The 22,397-nt window shown below is 35.1% G+C and overlaps 1 protein-coding gene across 25 annotated transcripts in view; it reads right to left on the reverse strand.

Annotated features, from left to right (window-relative positions):
* LOC125669838 (uncharacterized) overlaps positions 1 to 12,952 on the reverse strand; it is a 43,237-nt gene extending 30,285 nt beyond the window's left edge. For 4 of the 25 annotated variants that reach the window (XM_048904645.2, XM_048904643.2, XM_056163111.1 and 1 more), the window contains exons 1-2: positions 12,483 to 12,937; positions 8,813 to 8,848 (exon numbers count right to left, since the gene is read on the reverse strand). In XM_048904645.2, the coding sequence (XP_048760602.1) occupies positions 8,813 to 8,848; positions 12,483 to 12,725 (279 nt within the window). In that variant the 5' untranslated portion in view covers positions 12,726 to 12,937. Of the gene's footprint in view, positions 1 to 5,421; positions 5,852 to 8,812; positions 8,849 to 12,482 lie in introns of those variants that run through there. The other 21 variants (XM_048904642.2, XM_048904647.2, XM_048904640.2 and 18 more) reach the window with 16 other exon arrangements.
* Between the last annotated feature and the right edge of the window lie 9,445 nt (positions 12,953 to 22,397).

Genomic DNA, 22,397 nt, shown 5'->3' on the forward strand with positions numbered 1-22,397 from the left:
CAGAAATGAAACTAGTGTTATCAATTTACAAGATGATGATAATTAATTGTGACCTCAAAATTCAAGTGTACACTTTCAACTACATGTACTTTAAATTCATAAGATATTCATTTACATTATCATATGAACTTAAAAGAACATGCTATTGTAAAGAATCACAGCAAATTTCATAAATATTCGATATAAAAAATAAAGTTGAATAATTGTATATAATACATATGCAACGAAATTTTCATTTGTTCATAATATTATGATCCATACGTCCAATCATGTACAACAAATTAGTCCATATACACCCCTTTTACTATATGTACACACTACTGTCTTAAGGCCAATATTCAACAAGTTACTTGTAACCGAGAACCCCTTGCCTCACAAAATATAAATGCCTAGTTACGGTCATCAGAGAGAAAATCTACTACAAAAAGCTTACGTTTCTTAATCACAGTGCCCTCTAATATATTAAGAAAAGTATCATTATCAAATAGATCTATCTATCCCTACTTGGTAACCGTTGATAAATTTATAGTGATACATAAATGCGCACAGCCGCTTTGATTTTTAAAGTGTGTCAGGTAAAATAGGCCTACTTTCTACCGCAAGATTCTAAATGCATAACATAAAATGCACGATCAAACATAAAAATAAGGAGTATTGATAGAATATATATTCATCACAATGTATGAAAGCAAAAGCGTAATGAACTAGTCAATACACGGATAAAAGATACAGGCAGATAGTAAATAAGACCCGTTCATCGAATCTATAGGAAAAAATCTTTTAAATATGTTCATCTAATCATATTGATTTACATTTTACATCAATGTTTAATTTGACACTTTTTAAAACGCAGCCCAAAATAAAAGACGTTTTCGATTTCTATTTTCACGTACTACCTGTGGTTTTCTGTGTTTTAAAGGGGAGGGGTGGTTCAATCTTCATAACATTATTGATGCTACTTTTTATAGCTCATGCAATAACTTTTTAACGGAATGAGATTGAACAATTTTGAATGATTTAAATCAAAATAAATGTTTATTATCAAATAATAATGAAAGTGGAAGTAGATCTAATTTACATGACAGGTAAATGTTTCTGCACTTAAAACTGTTTGGAAGAATTATCCGCATAAATTTGGTGAAAAGATGAAAAATCTAAAATAAAAATGCGCGGTAAATGATAATTTTATTCCATTTTTTGTTATAAAGCTAATATTAATGTAACTTTTTACCAAGAGATGTATATGAAAATATAATTTCTTTTAAAAATATTTTAATAAAACTTGCTCTCCTATGGTGGCACAGTTCTGCCACCACTTTTCAGATAATTACCTGTGGTATGTCGACTTATCAGATCTTTATATTGTCTTGTCAGATCTTTATGTCGACTTGTCAAATCTTTTTGTTGACTTGTCACTTATTCACGTGTTGAAAAATTCAACATGAAAACGTTTACATGCCCAGTTTGTGCCATCCAGTTGACAAAATATTTTTTTGACAAGTCGACATAAAGATCTGAAAAATAAACATAATCATCTGACAAGTCGACATCACTTTCCAGCAAGTCGTCATAATTATCTGACAAGTCGACATAATCATCTGACTAGTCGACATGTTGACTTGTCAGAAAATTATGTCGACTTGTCAGAAAATTATGTCGACTTGTCGAATAATTATGTTGACTTGCCAGAAAAATCATGTCGACTTGTCAGATATCATGATGACAAGTAAATGACAGTTGTGGCATTAATACGCTTTAATAACAGAATACTGAGTTCCTAGTCATGGTGATTATTTTCTGACAAGTCGACATAAAGATCTGACAAGTTGACATTAATATATGACAAGTCGACATAAAGATCTGACAAGTGGGCACAATTATCTGACAAGTGGTGGCAGAAATATGTCACCATAGTTTTGAAATAGAAATCAAGAAGAATGAAGATTTTAAAAAATGATCCAAATGAATTTTAAATGCATGATATATATACATGTGACACCAAGGAAGACTAAGTGATGTTTTTTTGCCTTTGATACATATCTACAAATTGCAATGATAGCTATTTCCTTATGAATGCGTTGCAGTTGTAAACAAAGCGCGTATGAATACAGATATATATTAACGTCTATTTTCTACGGCTGGGAATTTCGACAGAACTTAAAGTAGAATGTAAATATAAGAAAAATAAACTTCACTAGGGTATGAACTGCAACGCTAAAGCACTTCGTGAAGCCGGCGTGAAGCATGGCAGTTCATACCCCCATGTAACCTCAAAATTCTTAAATGTTCAATGACAAGGGGGTTCACAGTTTCTACATAACTCATGCTTGTGTTCGTCTAATTTAACAGTTCAATGGTTTCAAATATACTTATATAAGTAAATGCATATCCTTTGTCGGTGGTTTCGGAGAGAGAGAGAGAGGGAGGGGGACAGACTAAAATGACCATTATACTTTTCTTTGACATTTAAAATTGTTATTTTTTCTCTCGCTCTTTAGCGATACGCGCGAATGGAAGGCATGTTCTGTATTGTTGAAGGCCGTGCGCCATTGTTCGTGGAAGTTAATGTTCCAAATTGCCCATTGTCAATTAGACGAAATTCCTCAAGCGGCAAATGATATACGGTTTCCATTGTGCAGTATATGAATAAAAGTAAATTCCACATGGAAAATAATCCACATCACGCAATAAACATTGTCTACCTTTCTCTCTACCTCATCGGGATATGATATTACTAATCAATAAAACTTAGAAAAAGTTCAAACCATTTATTGAAATGTCGATAACATTTCAAATTGAATCAATGTTATTTCAAAGTTTTAAAGCCTTGAATGATTAATAAAAATCGAATTCCTTTGATAAACGTTATATCATGAATGTCAACAGTGGAAAGGTCTTGGATTCTATGTTGGTCCATTGACTAAGTATTTGACACATTTGTCGATGAGAATTATTAAAACTACAGATTTATTAGATTTACTGACAGGTATTGTGCTATTAAACTTCATAAAGCAATATATTAAATATGGTCAATTGTCCATCACTCTTAATGCTTTATCTGTTGATAAGAAGTAAAGTAACCATAGCAAGATTTTACCCAGTCGAAAGGCATATTCACCGAGGTCATCCTTGCCGTATAGAAGGCTATTAATCTAGTGATATCTAAATATTATCACTGACAAATAGTTTAACATGAAAACCTGCGTCAGACTGCTACAGTATGTCTTCTCTTATCATTATTGATTATATTATTGCATTAAAAGGGTAGCTTCAAAGACATTGCATATCTAACACTATTCTGCATTTGGGCGACAAATGAATTAAAAAAAAGATCAAAAGTAATTGCCAGCATGGACAATGCACAAGATGAGAGAGAGAGAGAGAGAGAGAGAGAGAGAGAGAGAGCGTTTTATCGGTGTCTTCAAAATATTGCACATCGTGTGGTTTCCCCCCGTAAATGGATATCACTGATAAAGCATCCATATTGTTTAAACTTATATCAAAATTTGATATATTCATAAAAAAATCGATAAGCATACACTATCGTTATGATTCCATCAGCTGCACTAGCTATATATTACAGAACTTGCGAATTTGTGATTAAGCTATTTCTTTTGAACTATGCGATGGAGAATTTAAGAACGACACACCTGTGCTTATATCAACAAATTACAGTAGCAAAGATCTACATGGTAAAGGCAAGAGTCAGTTCACAAAGTTCCGACAAATGATTTAACATGTTTGACCTCCTTATCGCCCGGACATGAAATATATTAGTCAATCATACATAGTAAGTTCTCCGGTCTCCTCAAATACGGTAATGGCTTCTTTAAAACCTTCAAAGTAAACATTCTTCAGGTGCAAAATATAATCGAGGACTTATGATAACAAATATCTTCTGAATTGTATATCATTTCCACACCACAAAGCTAAACAAAGCCTGCTCCCTTGTATGAAATATCGATGAATCTTCCCCTCGTATTTTACTTTCCGATTTAAAAATTTCTAAATTTCAATAGCCTTTCCGGTGTAAATAACAACGGGAAATCTACCACACTGGGCGTAATACCAACTGACAAAAAATGTCCTGGATAAGCTATATCTTTATTTATCCAAAGCATTAAAATGGGACCGACACAGTGCAAAATGTTTAATTACCCATTTGTATTGGATTAGGGTATAAATCCTGCATGTTATTCTTTCAACGTACACCTGTAGACAACAGGTAGCGATGTCTTGATATATTCCACATGCGCAAGCAAAGATGTGAATTATTCATTGGGTATATAATTGAGAATTAACCTATCTAATTCCATGTCACGCATGTATATCGATGTGGAATGTTTTATTTGGTATGTGTGTCTATGCACTGCACAGTGACAACATGCACATCTAAACTTTTATTTTTTGCAAGACATTGATAAAGATTTGGAGAAACATAACTATGTCTTAGAACTTTAAATGGGAAATTTACATATTTGCCAATAAAATTCAATAACGGTGGCAATAAATCATAAAATTCAAATACGAATTCGTGTCAATGTGCGTTCACTTAAAAGAAATGAAATATGTATCAGCTTAAAATTGTCTTCAGAGGACTACGCCTTATGCCGCTAAACTTAAAACACGACAATCAGAGACAAGCTCACTATGGGTTGGTAAGAACAAAATCCTATCATTGCAGGTAGTTAACAAAACTCCAATAATCAGAAGAAAGTTGAACACAATGAAAGGAAAAATTGATAAGGTCCCCCCGAGTGTAAACGCCATAAGGGTTTGGCTTATCAGGTTAGGTACTGGTCTCATTCAAAGTACAGGAAACGACAGGCAACAAGGTGACTGGGCCTTAACAACAGCAGAAGCAGCCAAAACTTCTGTTCATTTGTCAAACGTTTTAATAGCGACAGCACGATATCCATTTTCTACAGACATCTAACTGTATACACTTCTACTACACAACAATTAATATGCAGCAATAAAGTTGCACTAGAGATATATCCCGTGTATCTCTGTCCTTGACGATCGGTTTGGAAGCCAAACCATTTTCTTCCATGGAATCCAATTCATTTTGCCAGAATTATTAAAACCTCTACAAGAACACCAGGCTGTCAAATTGACAGATATTAATGCGCTCCATTCAAAATATTCCCCAAGAAGAGCATGCATGAACTGATCTTTTATCAATTTTAATTGTTAAAATTCGTGTACTCTTTAACGCCACATTTATCAATACAATTCAATCAGGTCTGCATTTTATATGTATGTAATAATTCCTACAATTCATAGTCTCATGAGATTAATCGTGATGAGATTATGATTTAACTAGGGCAAATTAAATGAAATGTGGTATAAAAATATTTTACACAACAAAGAAAATAATACGATTAAATTAAACCACGTAAATAAACTTCGTTTACATACCCTTCTTCCAAGTTTCGGCATAGTTCCTCTTTTCCCTCACAAGAAAGACATTTAAAAACAAGTAAAATCTCTATTTCTTTTAAATTGTCATGTTTTCAAAAAAAGTTGGGTAAATACACTCCTTATATATAAAGTATTTTTTAAAAATTCAATGGTTGTCACTGTTAGCTTTTAAAAGAAATCCATTCACTTTTGCTATATTAGCGGACGATATCAGTTCCGATTCATTTTTCATTCGACTACTAGCTACTGCTCCATATGATTAAGCAACCAGTCACCCGTGATCTCGTTTCTGTTTACACTGTCACTCCGCGTTTCCAACTGAAGTCAGCCGCTGTTTCGTATCAAAAGTTGAAAAAACTAATTTGACATCCATTCACTGCAACGATATTTTAGACCCCTGTATTTACGATTATCCGAAACTCAAAGAACGATATCCAATGCCAATGCAAAATCGGCAAGCGTTGTCAATGCACCATCAAATCCCAGTAATTCAAACAGGGGGATAACTCTTATTCAAGAAAAATCAATATCTCAACAGGATTGTGGTAAAATTTGAACAAAGCGCACATACGAACAGTCAATGCTTGTTAAACAAAGCTTAATAGTCAAATTGATTATTCATACCCATATTGTGTAAAATGATGAGAGTGTCGATTGTTCTACAATGAGAGTATCTACGTGTTGTTGGTTAGCTGATTAAGGCGAGTTTTTCAACCGTTTCTAAGTGAACAAATATTCCGAAGTAAAACATCGATATATGCATTCAATCTGAATCAACTTAAACTGTTTTTTAGTGTAAGATAACACCAACACATTTACGAACATGTTTCTTTTTTCTATTTTGAATTTTTGAAAAATATTCTATTGACCGATTATTGAAAGGAGACCAAAGTGACGTCCGTGGATTACACCAAAGTCGATTTCAGCTTACACATATCATGAAAACTTTTTACGAAGCAATGGTGCAGAAGGAAATGGGTTCTTTTGCAGTCTAAAATTTAGCATCCATAATTCACTTTTCAGAGGAAAAGAAACCCGTATTGGATATAATTGAATATAGTTATGATAATCAGTAGTCACGTGACGATTTGCTGATTTATGATTACATGGTTACAAACTTATTTACTGATATGACAAATGAAAAAAATGATGTTTAAATGTCCTTCCATAATTCATAAAACAATCATTGAACAATGGTTTATAATGAGTGGTTCTTTGAACAATGAAATTGACGCGTATCAAAGTTTGGTTTCAACAAATAGAATCCCAACAAAACTGGTACAAAAATTCAATACAAGAATTTGTTCCTAGAAACAACGATTTATATTTTCTTTCCTTTCGTGTTTGATCTCGCATTGCTGTTTTCATTTCAAGACATTTCAATCTTTACGGGAAATTTAAGATAAATTCTGATGCATTTTACAAATAGTTAACTGAAATCCGGTTGACTATTCATGAAATACAGTAAACTAAGAACACATTTCGTACCAAAAATTTCAAAGTAACAAGTATATGAAATAATATTATATAAGACCCAAAATGTGTCATTCGAATTTTAGTCAATAATTATATTACTATATATGTACCAGTATTTCTGGTTTTTAGGTTGAAAGTGGTGCCAGCTAAATTTAATAATCTCTTGAAGAGACTATCGTAAAGAGTAATTAACGACAATCAGAGCTGTTTAAGGTGATGCATACTACTAAACCAAAAACACTGTTTGGAGGAAATTTCGCCAAATACGACCGACTTGATCAGAGGCAATGTCACTGACTTGATACTAAACAGTGTTAAATACGACTGGTTTGACCAGAAACACGATCTAGGAGGAATGCCGACCAGCTCTAGGCACAATCTGTGCGTGACGTCGATAAATGTCGTTAACTTTACCAAAAGCAGTGTCATGTAAAAAAGTTTATTCTTTATAAAGAAACCTTTTTAACGCCTTTAAAAGATGAAGCTGGAAAATTCTGATACAGCACCGCACTTTCACGATCATAGATAAAATAAAGTCTGGCAAAGGAGATAAAATAAAGTCCGGCAAAGGAGATTCACGACCATAGATAAAATAAAGTCCGGCAAAGGAGATAAAATAAAGTCCGGCAAGGGAGAGTCACGACCATAGATAAAATAAAGTCCGGCAAAGGAGGTAAAATAAAGTCCGGCAAAGGAGAGTCACGACTATAGATAAAATAAAGTCCGGCAAAGGAGAGTCACGACTATAGATAAAATAAAGTCCGGCAAAGGAGAGTCATGACCATAGATAAAATAAAGTCCGGCAAAGGAGATAAAATAAAGTCCGGCAAAGGAGAGTCACGACTATAGATAAAATAAAGTCCGGCAAAGGAGAGTCACGATCATAGATAAAATAAAGTCCGGCAAAGGAGATAAAATAAAGTTCGGCAAAGGAGATTCACGACCATAGATAAAATAAAGTCCGGCAAAGGAGATAAAATAAAATCCGGCAAAGGAGATTCACGACCATAGATAAAATAAAGTCAGGCAAAGGAGATAAAATAAAATCCGGCAAAGGAGATTCACGACCATAGATAAAATAAAGTCCGGCAAAGGAGAGTCACGACCATAGATAAAATAAAATAAAGTCCGGCAAAGGAGAGTCACGACTATAGATAAAATAAAGTCCGGCAAAGGAGAGTCATATAGCAAAGAATGCGCTTGTTTCCTATTCAAAGTCAAATTAGGAGTGGAAATAGCTTTTCTTTTCTTACATCTGAAATTCAATCTACCTCGTACACTGTTGATAAAGTGTATTTTTAAAGTCTGGCTACTTTGATAAAATTGGTGCTATCAGTGCTGATATACGTACTTGTCTTTGGGGAGCATAATTGTATCTAGGAGACTGCTGGAAGAGAAATTAAAGATACAACAACCGGTTACTGTCATGGACACGGAGGTTATAGGTTAATACAACTTCAATACATGATATACTCGTACATTTTTCATGTAATCATCATTTTTAGATTTAGTCAATAGGGTGTTTTGAGACAATTGTTTGATTCTTCCACTTTCAAAATTATATATTGATTTGAAATTTATTTAAAAAATTCCATTTTTTGTTTTACAGTTTGACAAATTTGAGTACAATGCAAAGTAAAAGATTTAATGTTAGGACAAATAATGTACTATCGAGAAATGTCCCGCGTTTCCTTAAAATAAGATAAAGTCCGGTAAAGGAGAGTCACGACCAAAGTAAAGAGTGCGCTTGTTTCCTATTCAAAGTCAAATTAAGAATGAAAATAGCTTTTCTTTTCTTACATCTGAAATTCAAAACTACCTTGTACACAGTGTTGATAAAGTGCATTTTCAAAGTATTTTTAAAGTCTGCGTGCTTTGATAAAGTAGGTGCTATCAGTGCTGATATACGTACTTGTCTTTGGGGAGCATAATTGTATCTAGGAGACTGCTGGAAGAGAAATTAAAGATACAACAACCGGTTACTATCAAGGAACATGGAGATTATAGGTTAATACAATTTCAATACATGTACATGATAGTCCTATACTCGTACAGTTTTCATTTGAGATTTATTTTTAAAAGTTCCTTTTTTAAATTTGAGGACAATGCAAAGTAAAAGAAAACTGCCGTGAACGAACACAGTGGTAAATCTATGACAGGAATATTCGTATTGATGTGTAGTGTGTATAAAACACATACATTATTTAGTGGATGCTTAAAACAGCATTTTCTTTTTCTTTTGCACTCCACCCCCGCGCTTGGAATATCAAGCAAAGAATACTGGAAGGTTGACACAATTCAGATTCAGATCATGAAGACCCATTAATTCAAAATGTCACAACCAACAATCACACGGACAATTACATTGTGTCAAAAACGTTTGTTACATTTTTAAAAATAAAACATACAAGTACTTCCGGTACAAATACAGGAACATTTATTTGACCCCCTTCCATTCTTAGACTTGACGAGAACATCTTTAAGAATCGGAGATGTCAATCGATCCCGAGGAGCACGAAGAACGCAACAGGGGCGTGCTATGCATTCTATCAAACATGTTCAGCCTTGAGATTTAAACAGATTGACCATATCGACTCATATTAAAAGATATACATAAAGTTTTAATGAAATCTGTTCATTGGTGTTAAAGATATTCTCTGGACAAATGATGTCTATGGATATACAGACGGTCAGACGGACAAGGTGATTCCAGTATACCCCCAAACTATAGTCCATAAGTACATTTTTTTTTAAAGTTTGGTTTAAACAATACTTTTATTCATAAATAAGTTGATATCAATGTTTACAAACAATGTCTTAAAAATTTTGTGTTTTGTTCTTGTGTTATCTACACAGAGCACAATCAATTCAATTATTTATTGATTCACCAAGCATGTTGGCATACAATCATGTTACACAATATGAGATATATGATGACAATAAACTAATTACTAACAGTTCATTTACATATATGTAAATACAAGTATATATTTGATATGTACCTGTGATATTAGACTATGTATGCAATTTAGTATTGCATATTACATAAATTAAATGTAGTTATAGCACTCTACTTTTGGTGCGCAATTCAAAACATTCATGTAAAAATTCACAAAACCTTTTAGCATGAACTACATTGACAGGGTTGCATAGTACTTTACAATGGTTTTCCTTTGATATATCATCGTCTGAATTGTAGATGTTCAAAGGGTAATATTTCTTTCTTATATCTTTATACATGAAGCAGTCATATAAAAAATGTAACTCATCTTCAACAGTAGTTTTACAAAACTGACAAAAACAACATTCTTTTGGAATACATGGTTTTAAATATCTACCAGTTTCAATTTCTAAAGGGTGGGCAGATATTCTTAGTTTTGTTAATCTAGAGCGTACTACTTTCGCAATTGGAAATTTCAAATAGTCTTGTAATTCATAGTTCTTTCTAATTTTACTGTAAAGTAGCAATTTTCCACGTTTAGAGAATTCAGTATTTTGCAGTTGCATGTTAATATTATCAATATAGTAATTCTTCATGTAATTGTAAAATGTGCTTTTATCAATATCCAATGATGGAAGATTTAGCTTATTTCTTAACTTTATTATTTGTCCTTACCTATTTTCCTGTATGCCAGTATTATAAAGGTTATCATCTTCTAGTCTAGCAGCCATAAGTATTGGATTTTTAATACCATTTTCATCAACATAGCTTTTTAGTCTTTTGTAAAATTTGAACATAGAGAGGAGAGCTTTAAAGCAGATGGGGAATGTTCCTAGTTCATATTTGATGGCTAGATTTGAAGCTTTTTTCTGTACACCCAAAATGTCTTTAAATATTAAGTGCAATCATATAATCTACGGTTTTGCTGGAAGGAATTGTGGGATACAGAGAAAATAACACACTATCACTTTCGTTTCAGGGGTTTTCACCTGTGTTACTTCATTTGCATTGGCTTATATAGCCGTTACCATCGTAAAAAAACATTCCAATCAATACACTAAATGCAAAATATAGATTTAATTCACATATGTAATTTTTAGCGTGGGCTTCATAGGTTATCTAAAAATCTGTAAACAGAGTCAATGGTCTCTCAGTTTATTCTGCAATATTTTTTTACCATGAAAGCCATCGACCACTAAACTCTTATTTGCTCAACATATAATTGACCTACATATTGTTTTAAATCTGTGCTGCAATTTTAAGTATATTAACCAATTCGCTGATCCATCGATAATCAATGTTCTAGGTCATTTAAAGATCACAAAAAACAAAATAAACTGAGGAACAAAGAAAGGGTGCACTTTTATTTATTTATTCATTTCTTTTAAAAAAAATCTTGGTGATTATAACAACCACTACCTATGCTTGACGCGGACACGGCACGAGAGGGACTAGAACTCACGACCACCCGGGTACGAAGCAGCGAACAATCTACCAAACCAGCGCGACCGCATTCTAGGCATGCTGCAGGCAGATACTGTCATTGCTTGATGGGATGTAAACGCTTGGCGATTATCGCTTGCAGAGACTGTTCAACTTCACTCAAACTTTGTCCACAAAAAATACAATCCGGTAGTGCTCAAGAGCGACCTACAGCGATTGTTGGGTACAGGTCCCCATGCATGGTTCCAGCAGAAGAGCCAGTGGCAGGACCATGCGCAGAAGACCTAAAGAGGACAATCTACGACCATGACGTCCATATTAAGACTCGGGGCTTACGTCATCGCCAAAAGAAACTTAGATAGCGCCCAGGCAGGTTATGGTGGTCTTAAAGAATGGAGCAATGTCGTTTTCCTGGTGAGTTCACCATTCGACAGGAACCACTAGAGTATATAGACGGAATGAGGAGCGATTTGTAGATTGTTGTGTTTAGGAGCATGGGAGATGTTGAGGCGGAAGTGTCACAATAAGGGTTGGTTTAAAACTCAGTAATCGGACGAATCTTGTGTTTATCGATGAAACTTTGAATGCGGAGAAGTTATCAACAAAACATTTCGGCAACAGATGTGGACAATTTCCTGAACCAGAATGGACCAGGGATCACTTTTCATCATGAATTAAATTTTTAAAACTTGTTTCGTTTTGAAGTATCTAAAACTTATTTAAAAGTATATATTATCTGATACATACTAGTACCGGTATATCCTTTGCCTCTCGGTACAGTAAACATTTTTTTTTTTCTCTAGCAGTTCCCATTGTTTTATTTGACGACTTCTAGGCATTTATACATAGTCTCGCATGGAACTGATAATTAAGTTTAAATTACACGTCGGCAACATACACTGTAGGCATTGTTCAATATAGTTGATCTCTAATTAAATATATTCATATCAAGGACAAGTCTTTCACCAGGTCTTTACATGTAGCTATGATACATGTACGACACCGTCACGGGCCTTATCTAATATAACGTTATATTTTGTGAGTCACGAGATATGAAATACAAATTTAAAAAAAAATCATGCTCGTAGTTTCTAGATTTTATTGTACGACATATTGGGCATTTTTAGCAAATAAAAGCATTATTACTATCGAGTATGAAAACTAAATGATGAAAATTAAAGATGAAAGTTGAACTTACATTATCCCAGATAGGATTACGCTTCTGTCTCCTATCCGGCCAGTGATGGTAGCGGACTCTCTCCAGATTCTGGGGACTGATTCTGTTATCGTACCCCACGAAATCCCCACTAACACCCTGGGGGATTTCGTCTGGAGCAGATCGGTGAGTCCATTCCCCGGAGGAAGTATGCTGACGGGACCAGAAATCTCTCTGCAAGGGCCAGTGGTGATATCGCCAAACGTCTCGGACAACAGCGCTCATTATTATTGGTCACTTGTTCACTTCAGTCCAAAAATTTACATTTCTAAAGATTCCCTGTATAAAACGAATGTTAATATTCCAGTTTAATTCAACATCCGCTGAATAGGCATTTCAGTAACTATGAAGACAATAGAGTGTTACATAGTAGTGTTAACACAGAGACAAGGCTTTGAATACATCTTGATCTGATTGACATACTTCGTCTGTTTCAATCCTTTAACTGATTAAAATCGAATAAATGTGTAAACACTCGTCTCTAAAGATTGTCGCCGATTCGGTCGACTTGTTATAAAGTCTTGTGTATATTTACAGGTTTCGAATTATAGAATTAAATAAACCCAGAACTGGTTTGTTATCGGATTTACGTCCATATTACCTGCATAGGATCATATTCTTCCCTTGTTATGTGCAGCGAAACAGTTTTATCAGTCAGATAAAAAAAAATCCAAGCTGCCAGAAAGGTCAGGTAACGGTGTATTGAAAAACTATCAATCTTTCACGAGTTACTTTACGGTAATTTTTACAAATGTTTGTATGTATAAGGTGTTGAATGAATTACCAAAATCAACATTTAATGAAACAACCCCTCCATGACTGATGTTTGCAGATTGGTTTATTTGACAGTTTTATTAAAAGAGACACTCTCTCTGCACTATGGTTCAAGTGCAATTTACAGAAACTTTGAAATAAAATATCAAACGAATATTTTTGCTACTCGCATTATCTGGGTTCATTTCTTATTTATTAACTCACCTGCAAAGAAATTTCATTAAACCGATGTGCATACAGGCGCGTGGCCAGAGAGAAAATTAAGTGTACGCAAAACACGGCAAGGGGTCTGGTGCCGCCTTGAGGCCCCCAGTGGGTTCAGGGAAAGCCCTGGTGGGGGCCCAGGGGGTGAAGCCCCTGGGAGCTCCTGGGTTTTACCAATGAAATCATTTAGTTTTTGTACATAGAAACAGGTTTCTTGTCCAAAACAAAAAGAATGCACAAAATTATTTTCTAAAGTGTTTTTAATGCCAACTCACAGTGTGTACATGGACTGACTTAACATTTATTTTACGAATTGTGCTGTCCACTTAAAGCTTATATTCGTTGTTTTCGACTATTATTTATGATAAATGTTACTGATAACAAAGAATATCCTTAATTTATCTACTATATGTACATACATGTATATGAAGTACATTAAAGTGACTTTGAATTTGATTAATGATATCGATGTTGATTAAATCATAAATCGGAACTATATAATGCAAAATTATTTTTGAGGCACATATATATTTCAACGGCATCTCTCTCTCTCTCTCTCTCTCTCTCTCTCTCTCTCTCTCTCGCAAGTGATGTGTATGCAGTTGCGTACTTGCGTATGGGCAGCTACGCGCCTGGCATAATAATTTGCGAATATTCCAATAGTGGGTTGAAAATTCTACAGCAACTGTCATTTACTAGGCAGTTAATTCAGATTGGGTATGTAACATAATTTCAATTACGTATAAGTGGTATTTTAAAGATAAACAAATTTAGCGGTTTTCCGTAAATTATATATATACAATGTATAAATGTATATATATATATATATATATATATATATATATATATATATATATATATATATATATATAAGCACTCAGTTCCAACAACACCCGATACCTAAAAGTGTAGGATCCACAACATGGATACAAGGTCAAATACAAAAAAATTATACAAAGCACTAAAATGACCAACGACACGAACAACCAGATTGTCAAATTTTCAGGACGACCCCTCCTTTCTTCAGGACAAACGAAAAGAATTACATAATGTGGCCAATATCAACAGAGAATAATAACAAAAACTACATATAAATACATCTAGCACTACAACTACACTAATCTACAAACGTATTTACAACGCAGACTACATGTTTTTTGGTCTTTAGGCTTGCCAATCAATGTTAAATTGTTCAATACAATGTATTACATTATGTAATTCTTTTCGTTTATCCTGAAGAAGGGACGGGTCGTCCCGAAAATTTGACAATCTGGTTGTTCGTGTCGTTGGTCATTTTTTAGATAACGAAAAGGCTTTTGATAGAATATGGCATAATGGCCTTTTATTTAAACTGCATACTCTTGGAATTGATCGTAGAATATGGAAAATCCTGAAATACTGGTACAATGGCAATAAATGTTTTGTATCCTTTGCTGGGATGAATTCGTCATTATACAATGTTTCACAAGGTGTTGGTCAAGGAAGAGTTCTTAGTGCTTTTATGTTCCTTGTATATATAGACGATCTCTTAAATGAAATTTGTAAACTCAACTATGGATTATTGTTGGGTGATATACATATACCAAGTATACTGTTATCAGATAATACTGTTTTGCTGAGTAATTCGCCTCGCTCTCTTCAAAGTCTGTTGGTTATCGTTGAGCGTTATGCATACAAATGGAGACTTCATTACAACCCATGTAAAAGTGTTTTTATAGTTTTTAATAAGTTTCCTCTTTCATTTGTAAATCATGAAATGAAATTATTTAATGATCATATACCATATTGTGATAGTGTCATATATGCAGGTTGTTTGCTTCAAGCAAACATGAAATGTGACAAATTGACAGATCGAGCGTGCAAGGCTGCAAGAACTAAAATACATTCCTTGTATACAATTGGTGTGAACAGTTTTCAGATTCATCCTATAGTTTCAGCTAAAATTTGGAAAAGGATTGTGTTACCGTCGGCATTCTATTCTTGTGAGCTATGGACAGCATTATCTAAAGAAGATCTGAACAAAATTGAATATATCCAAAGACATTTTTCTAGAATAATACAAGGTTTTTCAAAATATTCTCCATCTCTGTCGTGTATTGCAAATCTAGGTTTATGGACTATGGAAGGATATATTGATAAATGTCGTTGTTTATTATTTGGTAGACTGCATAGAGCAGATCAAAACTCTACTCACAATAAAGTATATAGATTTATATCCAATGTTTGTGTTGCTGAAAAGTTTCTCGTGACAAAAATTATTACTGATACTCTGACAAAATACGAAATGTCTAATGTATTTTCTGACCATGCTGATATTGTTTTTGATAAACAATCATTTTCAAAATTAGTTTTTAAAGATGTATTTCTAGTAGAAGATAGAAAATGGCATAATGCAATATCGCAATGTCAACATATGTCGTTGTTTATGAAAATTCATTGTAAATTAAGACCAAGTCATATCTGGTGTATCCTTAATGAAAATCCTGGTCAACGACGGTCTATTAATTGTCTCTTGCAACTTGCTTCTATGAAAATAGTTTCAAAAGAATGTACTTTGTGTGGTAAAAATGTTTTAAATTATAACATGCATGTAATGCTTAGTTGCTTCAATGTTTTATCAGAAAGAGAACATTTACTAGAGAATATATTGGATCTGTTAGACCTTGAAGAATATGTTAATTTTGAGAGCCAAAGTATTGAAACACAATATCTTTCTCTTCTGGGATGTATTAATGGTACTAGCTTTGGAAATTTGTTTCGTGATAAATGGAAAAAAGTAATTCAAATTGTTTCAAATTACGTTTTCAAATTGAAAAATCTCTTTATCTTTGATTGTCGTAAAATGTAACTTTGTACATATATAATTATGTTTGTTTGTTCCTGTTCATATCTAATTATATAATGTTCTAGTTGTCAATTACTTATAACTCTCCATTACTTTGGAGGAAATAAAGATGACTTTATGGTTCCAAGGAAGATAGCTATTACCTAAATTGAAGTAAATTGTTAGCGATATCAGATTTTAGCCGCCAATACTGCCAAAATTAAATCCTCGCTAAAATTCTGCTTATACGGTAGTCTTTAATTTTGTACAGCGTAAAAGACAGATACTATTAGTATGGTATTTCAGTTTGTATTCAAACGCAGGCAGTGTGACCTAATGTGTAACTGCTACGTACTCAACATTTTATAATTACATGTATATTTTTCATAAGATGCATAGAAAGCTGTAAGCATGCCACGAAAATGGACGTATGTGTATTCACACATGCTTGTTCAAAAGAAGCTGGACGAAGGGGTAGTGAGAGGTATGTAGCTCTGCACCGCGTATCTCCGCAGGTCAGGAGGGTTCTTTAACTTGTTTTCTTTTTTGGATAGATCACAATATTCAACATGAGATCCTAATCTAATGTACATTATTTTGGCAATTGTTGTTTTAATCTTGATAAGATTCTGAGTTAAATAAACACGAGCCCGTCTGTCCTGTTCTTGTCAGCGCAACTCCTCTGAGGCTGCTCAACAGAATTTCGTGAAACTGTGTAGTTAATAAGGACACTGTGTAGATGTGCATATTCCCAGGTAAATTATTCTGGGAGTTATGCCCCTTGTGAACTTAGAATTTCGAGCCCGTCTGTCCTGTTCTTGTCAGCGTAACTCCTCTGAGACCGCTCAACTGAATTTCGTGAAACTTTGTACATGTAGTTAATAAGGAAACACTGTAGATGTGCATATTCCCAGAAATTTCTGATTCATTAATTTTTCTGGGAGTTACACACAGTGTATGTCTCTATTGAATTTAGAATTTTGAGTCCGTCTGTCCTGTTCTTGCAATTAATGCATAACATTACCATTCATTATGTGAGGCATTGTCAAGCAATATTGGAGCTTTCTTTCATTTGATTTTAAAAAGGTGTTTACAAACAACCACGCCACTCTGCCATTTCAAGTGACAGTCATGTGACCAGTTCAAACTTACATATCATCAGTGGTTTTATCCGTCTAAAGCGGTGTATTTTGTTACAACAGTACCGTGCCATAAGGTTAAGAGAAATAAAATTATCAAATAACTGTTAGTAATTCGTTGTTTTACGCTCTTTCAGCCTTAAAGTTGGACAGTTTTATCCTAGTTACACATCGCTTTGGTATTCCCTTGACCCGCGTAGGGCTATTTCTAGACGCCTAACAGACAATATGCGTACCCGCTACTATTTACCTTTAAATCATCTTCTCATTGTTTTCTTTTACATGCGAATGTTTTCAAGCATGTAATTAAGGGAAAGTTAATAACTTTATAAACTAATTAATCTGCTTTAAAGTAATTATGTACAAAAATAATACATGAACATCGGATCATACAGATTTAAATTAAAACTTAATACATGTACACTGTTAGTTTTAATCATAGCATTACGTTAATATCCAGTATGAACTTAGTAAAGGTAATTACATGTATATCGTCATAGTATGAAAATGTTAGAGAGAGAGAGAGAGAGAGAGAGAGAGAGAGAGAGAGAGAGAGAGATTGTTTTACATCCCATTTAATTATTTTTCACTCATGAATAGACGTCCCCAGCTTCAGAGGAAGTGCCACAATATTTGACCTACACAGGACATAGATACGGACGCTTGGATCTTCACTCCCTTTGATCTACCCCCTTTTAAGAATGAACAACACAAAACTGATAAGAAATAATGTTATTTTTCGTACATTAGTAGATGGTATGTATAAACGAATTGACGGGCAACATTTTTTTCATTACTTTTGTTTTGCGCAATTTAATAAGTGGTTGCGGGTCCAAACGTCAGATGGCGCTTATGGCAGTAGTTATAAGGGTATTCATCGTGCCAACGCCTCTGTTTCTAAGGTAATATGCGAGCGCTTCACGAATAGTCACGGCATCCCGGTTGCGAAGTAAGCACTGTAACCAAATCGGCTACTACGACCAGGGAGAAAGAAAAGGATCTGGCACAGGTTACTTTCCTAAAATTTTCCGGACATCATGAAATAAAAGGCAACAAGTCTAATATTGCTGACAAAATCAGGTCTTGATTTCGGATTTTCTTAATATCAGAGACTTTCATGCTATGATCGTTTAAAACAAATGGAGAGAAGTGGGTAGTAAATTGTAACAGAGAACTATAAAAGAGAAATACTAGTAATCAAGTTTTATATTAAAAACATACCTCTAACCCCTTTCGCTTTCTTTTGGTCTCTTGAAAGTATAAAAAGTTTTTACTGGGTGATTTCAATAACAGTGAACAGGTAGGCAGCGATGACGTCAAAATGTAATTTAGTAAACTATTGACCGAGGTAATTAAAGTCGTAAAACAAACACTTTCGTCTGGTTTAGTCGTTATTTTGTGAACAGTGTACAAAATACCCCAATGTTGACCGAGCTGGATCGATGACAGAAGGATACCGCGGATATTACCCGAGTAGACCCATCTCTCAGTCGATGTGAATTCAAAATTAAGCTGTTTTAAATTGATTATACGTTAAACGTCACCCGCGCGCGTAGAATCAAGCCCGGAGGTTAGAAATATTTTACCATACTCGTACTCAAACTCAGCCATGTTTGTTTTCAGTACAAATCTGAGCAAGCTCCAAAGCATACTCGAAAAATTTTGAGCATGTACTCTATTGAAATATGAGAATGATTTTGAAAACGTGCTCAAAAACGTTTTATAACCTCCAGGCCAGATTAAAGGAAAAAAGAACAGTTGGACAAAACAGGACAAGAAACCCACTGAATTTAACCTATTTGATCCATATTATGGTTTCAACCTATTCTCATTTAAGTAGTATAGGATGCACATTTCGACCCCCTTGAACCGGGTCCAAGATGACGGCCCTTCCGCTTCTGCCAAGATGGCGGCCCTTCCGCTTCCGGGCGTTACTTTCGCCAAGATGGTGGCCAACCAAGATGGCGATCCTTCCGCTAAGATGGCGGCCCTTTCGTCAAAGTAGCTATCACCCTTTACCAGGACTTTTGACCTGCTGCCCGAAGGTAGGTGGGTTTACTACTTATTTTATGAGAAGAATGAGTCAGACCTATGCACACAGCAGCACAAAGCTAGGTCTCGCACCGACCGGAACATGGTTTACAGATCTTTACGACCGCGTCAGTGACCATTTTTTGGAAGACATTCCCCGAGGTGTTTTCGAGTCTTTACGACCGGGCCAGGGACCCCTCGAAAGGTGACCCACCCTACTCGCCCCCCTCCTCCCCAAAAACATTTCATATACATTGTATACCATCCCCCCTTTCCCCCAAAATATCAAAATCAATCTATATACATCAATCTATATACAACTAGTAGAAGAACCCACGAGAGGACCTAATACACTAGATCTTGTGGTGACCAACAACCCATCACGTATCACACGTACAAAGATCATCCCAGGATTATCAGATCATGACATTGTTTTCTCAGAGGTTGACATCAAGTCAATGAAACATAACCAACCCCACGTAAAATCCCACTCTATAAGAACGCAAAGTGGGAATCGATGAAATCAGACATGAACTTAACATATCAGACAAGATCTGCATGGCGTACATTTAAAGAAGATCTAGAATGCAGCATATACATATACATAAAGTAGCCAAACCCAAAGACAGTCCCCCATGGCGCTCACCTGAAATCCGCCGACTAATACATCGTTGAGACCGCCTATATAAACGTAGGAAGAAGTTAGCCAATGCAAACCTAACATTCAAATTGTGCAGAGGGAAATCTGATGTACCTACTGCAAGTACATTGAAAATATCGTCTCACCGGCAGAAAAATGACCCGGAACAAAGCTGCATGAAACGTTTCTGGTCATACCTAAAGCATTAAAGGACATGTCATAATGGAATCGCACTGTTAAGAAGTAATGGAATCCTACATACCAATCCCGTGGACCGGGCAACCATACTCAACAAATAGTTCCAGTCAGTATTTTCCGCAAAGGACGCACACTCTAGAGAAGACTTTGCTGTGAGATCACGGCGGGTGTGACCGGTCGACAGGTGATGCTTACTCCTCTTAGACACCTGACCCCACCTCTGGTTTGTCCAGGTGTCCGTGTTTGCCCAACTCTCTATTTTGTATTGCTTATAGGAGTTATGAGATTGATCACTGTTCGTTATCTCCACCTTTCATGCAATATGTCAGGCACATTCCTCACTTGTGAAGATCTCCTCATAACGGAAAACAGTGTCCTGAAGCTCCTCCAAAGCCGCTGGTCCGGACAATATCAAACCTAGAGTATTGAAAGAACTGTCAAATGAACTGGATCCTATCCTTACCATCAACTGGATCCTATCCTTACCATCATCTGCAACAAATCGCTTGACACTGTGGAGGTACCCTCAGACTGGAGATCTGCTAATGTGAATCCAGTATACAAGAATGGAGAACGATACAAAGCTGGGAACTACAAACCAATCTCGCTAACTTGTGTGTACTGTAAAATAACGGAGCATGTAGGTACCAGCCATGTCATGAAACATGCGGAACGCCAGAACATACTTTATCCTTTACAGCATGGATTTCATAGTAAACGTTCCTGCGAAACGCAACTTATCGAATTTGTGGATGACATCACCATCAACATGAGTAAAGGCAAACAGACCGACGTTCTAATCATGGACTTTTCCAAAGCCTTTGGCAAGGTCAGTCATAATCTATTAGTACACAAGCTCGAGCACAATGCAATCCAAGGATGGGTTACCTGATGGATAGAGGGTTTTCTGCTAACTAGATCCCAGTCAGTCGTATATCAGGTAATGCTTATAAGAGTTATAAGATTGATCACTGTTCGTTATCTTCACCTTTCATCTACCATCTGTGACTACCGCAAATACTCATTCTTTCCCCGTACCATCAGTGTCAGCACCGTTACTTGAAGACTTTAGGGCCTCAGTGATAAATATGTAAAACTTAAAGAACTGTTTTTATCCTGTTTTACTTCATGGCAGAATAATCAACTTCTTGATGGTGGCCATTATCGGGAAGAAGCAGAAGCTGAATTATATACATATCACCATATCAGGAAGTAGCTCTATATACATATATATGAATATATATTAAAACACATCTATATACACAAAAATCATGTATTTTTTCAATATATCAAAATTAATCTATATACATCAAAACACCATTTTTAAAAGTCTTTTTTTTTTTTTTTTTTAAATAACATCAAGAGGTTCAGTAGAAAGACCGTCGTCCAAAACTTTTCTTCTACAATAAAAATCAGAAAATCCACTTCTATCCTGGGTGTAGGTAAACATGGTATTATCCCGCGCGAATCCCGCGATTGAAACCGATTCCTGCCTTCTGATTGGACAAAACTTAATCGTAAATTTTCCAAGGATTGGACACTTTATATTTGTTATTCCTTTCAGAACTAAATTTGCATTCATTTCCGTTCGTAACTACACAAGTTTCCTTAACAAAGACCGACCATTCTATCCCCTTCGGATTCCGTTTTAAATAACCCCCCGACGCATCTATCAAATTTCTGGTGTTTTTCGCAACATTCCCGGGGAAGGGTAGGAATAGGGGACACGCATCATCGCGACAAACATTTTGCAGGTGGTGGATGTAACTTTCATGCATATTCGGTTTAATGGTGTCGCGCACGTTTTCCCCGCTTATACACAAATAATTCAAATCCGTGTACCTTTTCAATAATATATAATCCGTGCGATCAACATGAACGTCTTGAAAATCGTAATTAAATTCGAACATTTTCATCTTGGCGTATTGTAAAATGAAATAACCTAACTCAATCGGAAGATCCATCCTGATCTTAGACTTGGCCGTTTCTAATTCACAAACATAAAAAATCTTCCCCAAAACACATCGCCTTTCTAAATTCATCTTGATTAACCGCGAGGTAAGTTTCGCGCTCCCCCTAAACGTACA

The sequence above is a fragment of the Ostrea edulis genome, chromosome 4, assembly GCF_947568905.1.
Source record: "Ostrea edulis chromosome 4, xbOstEdul1.1, whole genome shotgun sequence".
Taxonomy (NCBI): Eukaryota; Metazoa; Mollusca; class Bivalvia; order Ostreida; family Ostreidae; genus Ostrea; species Ostrea edulis.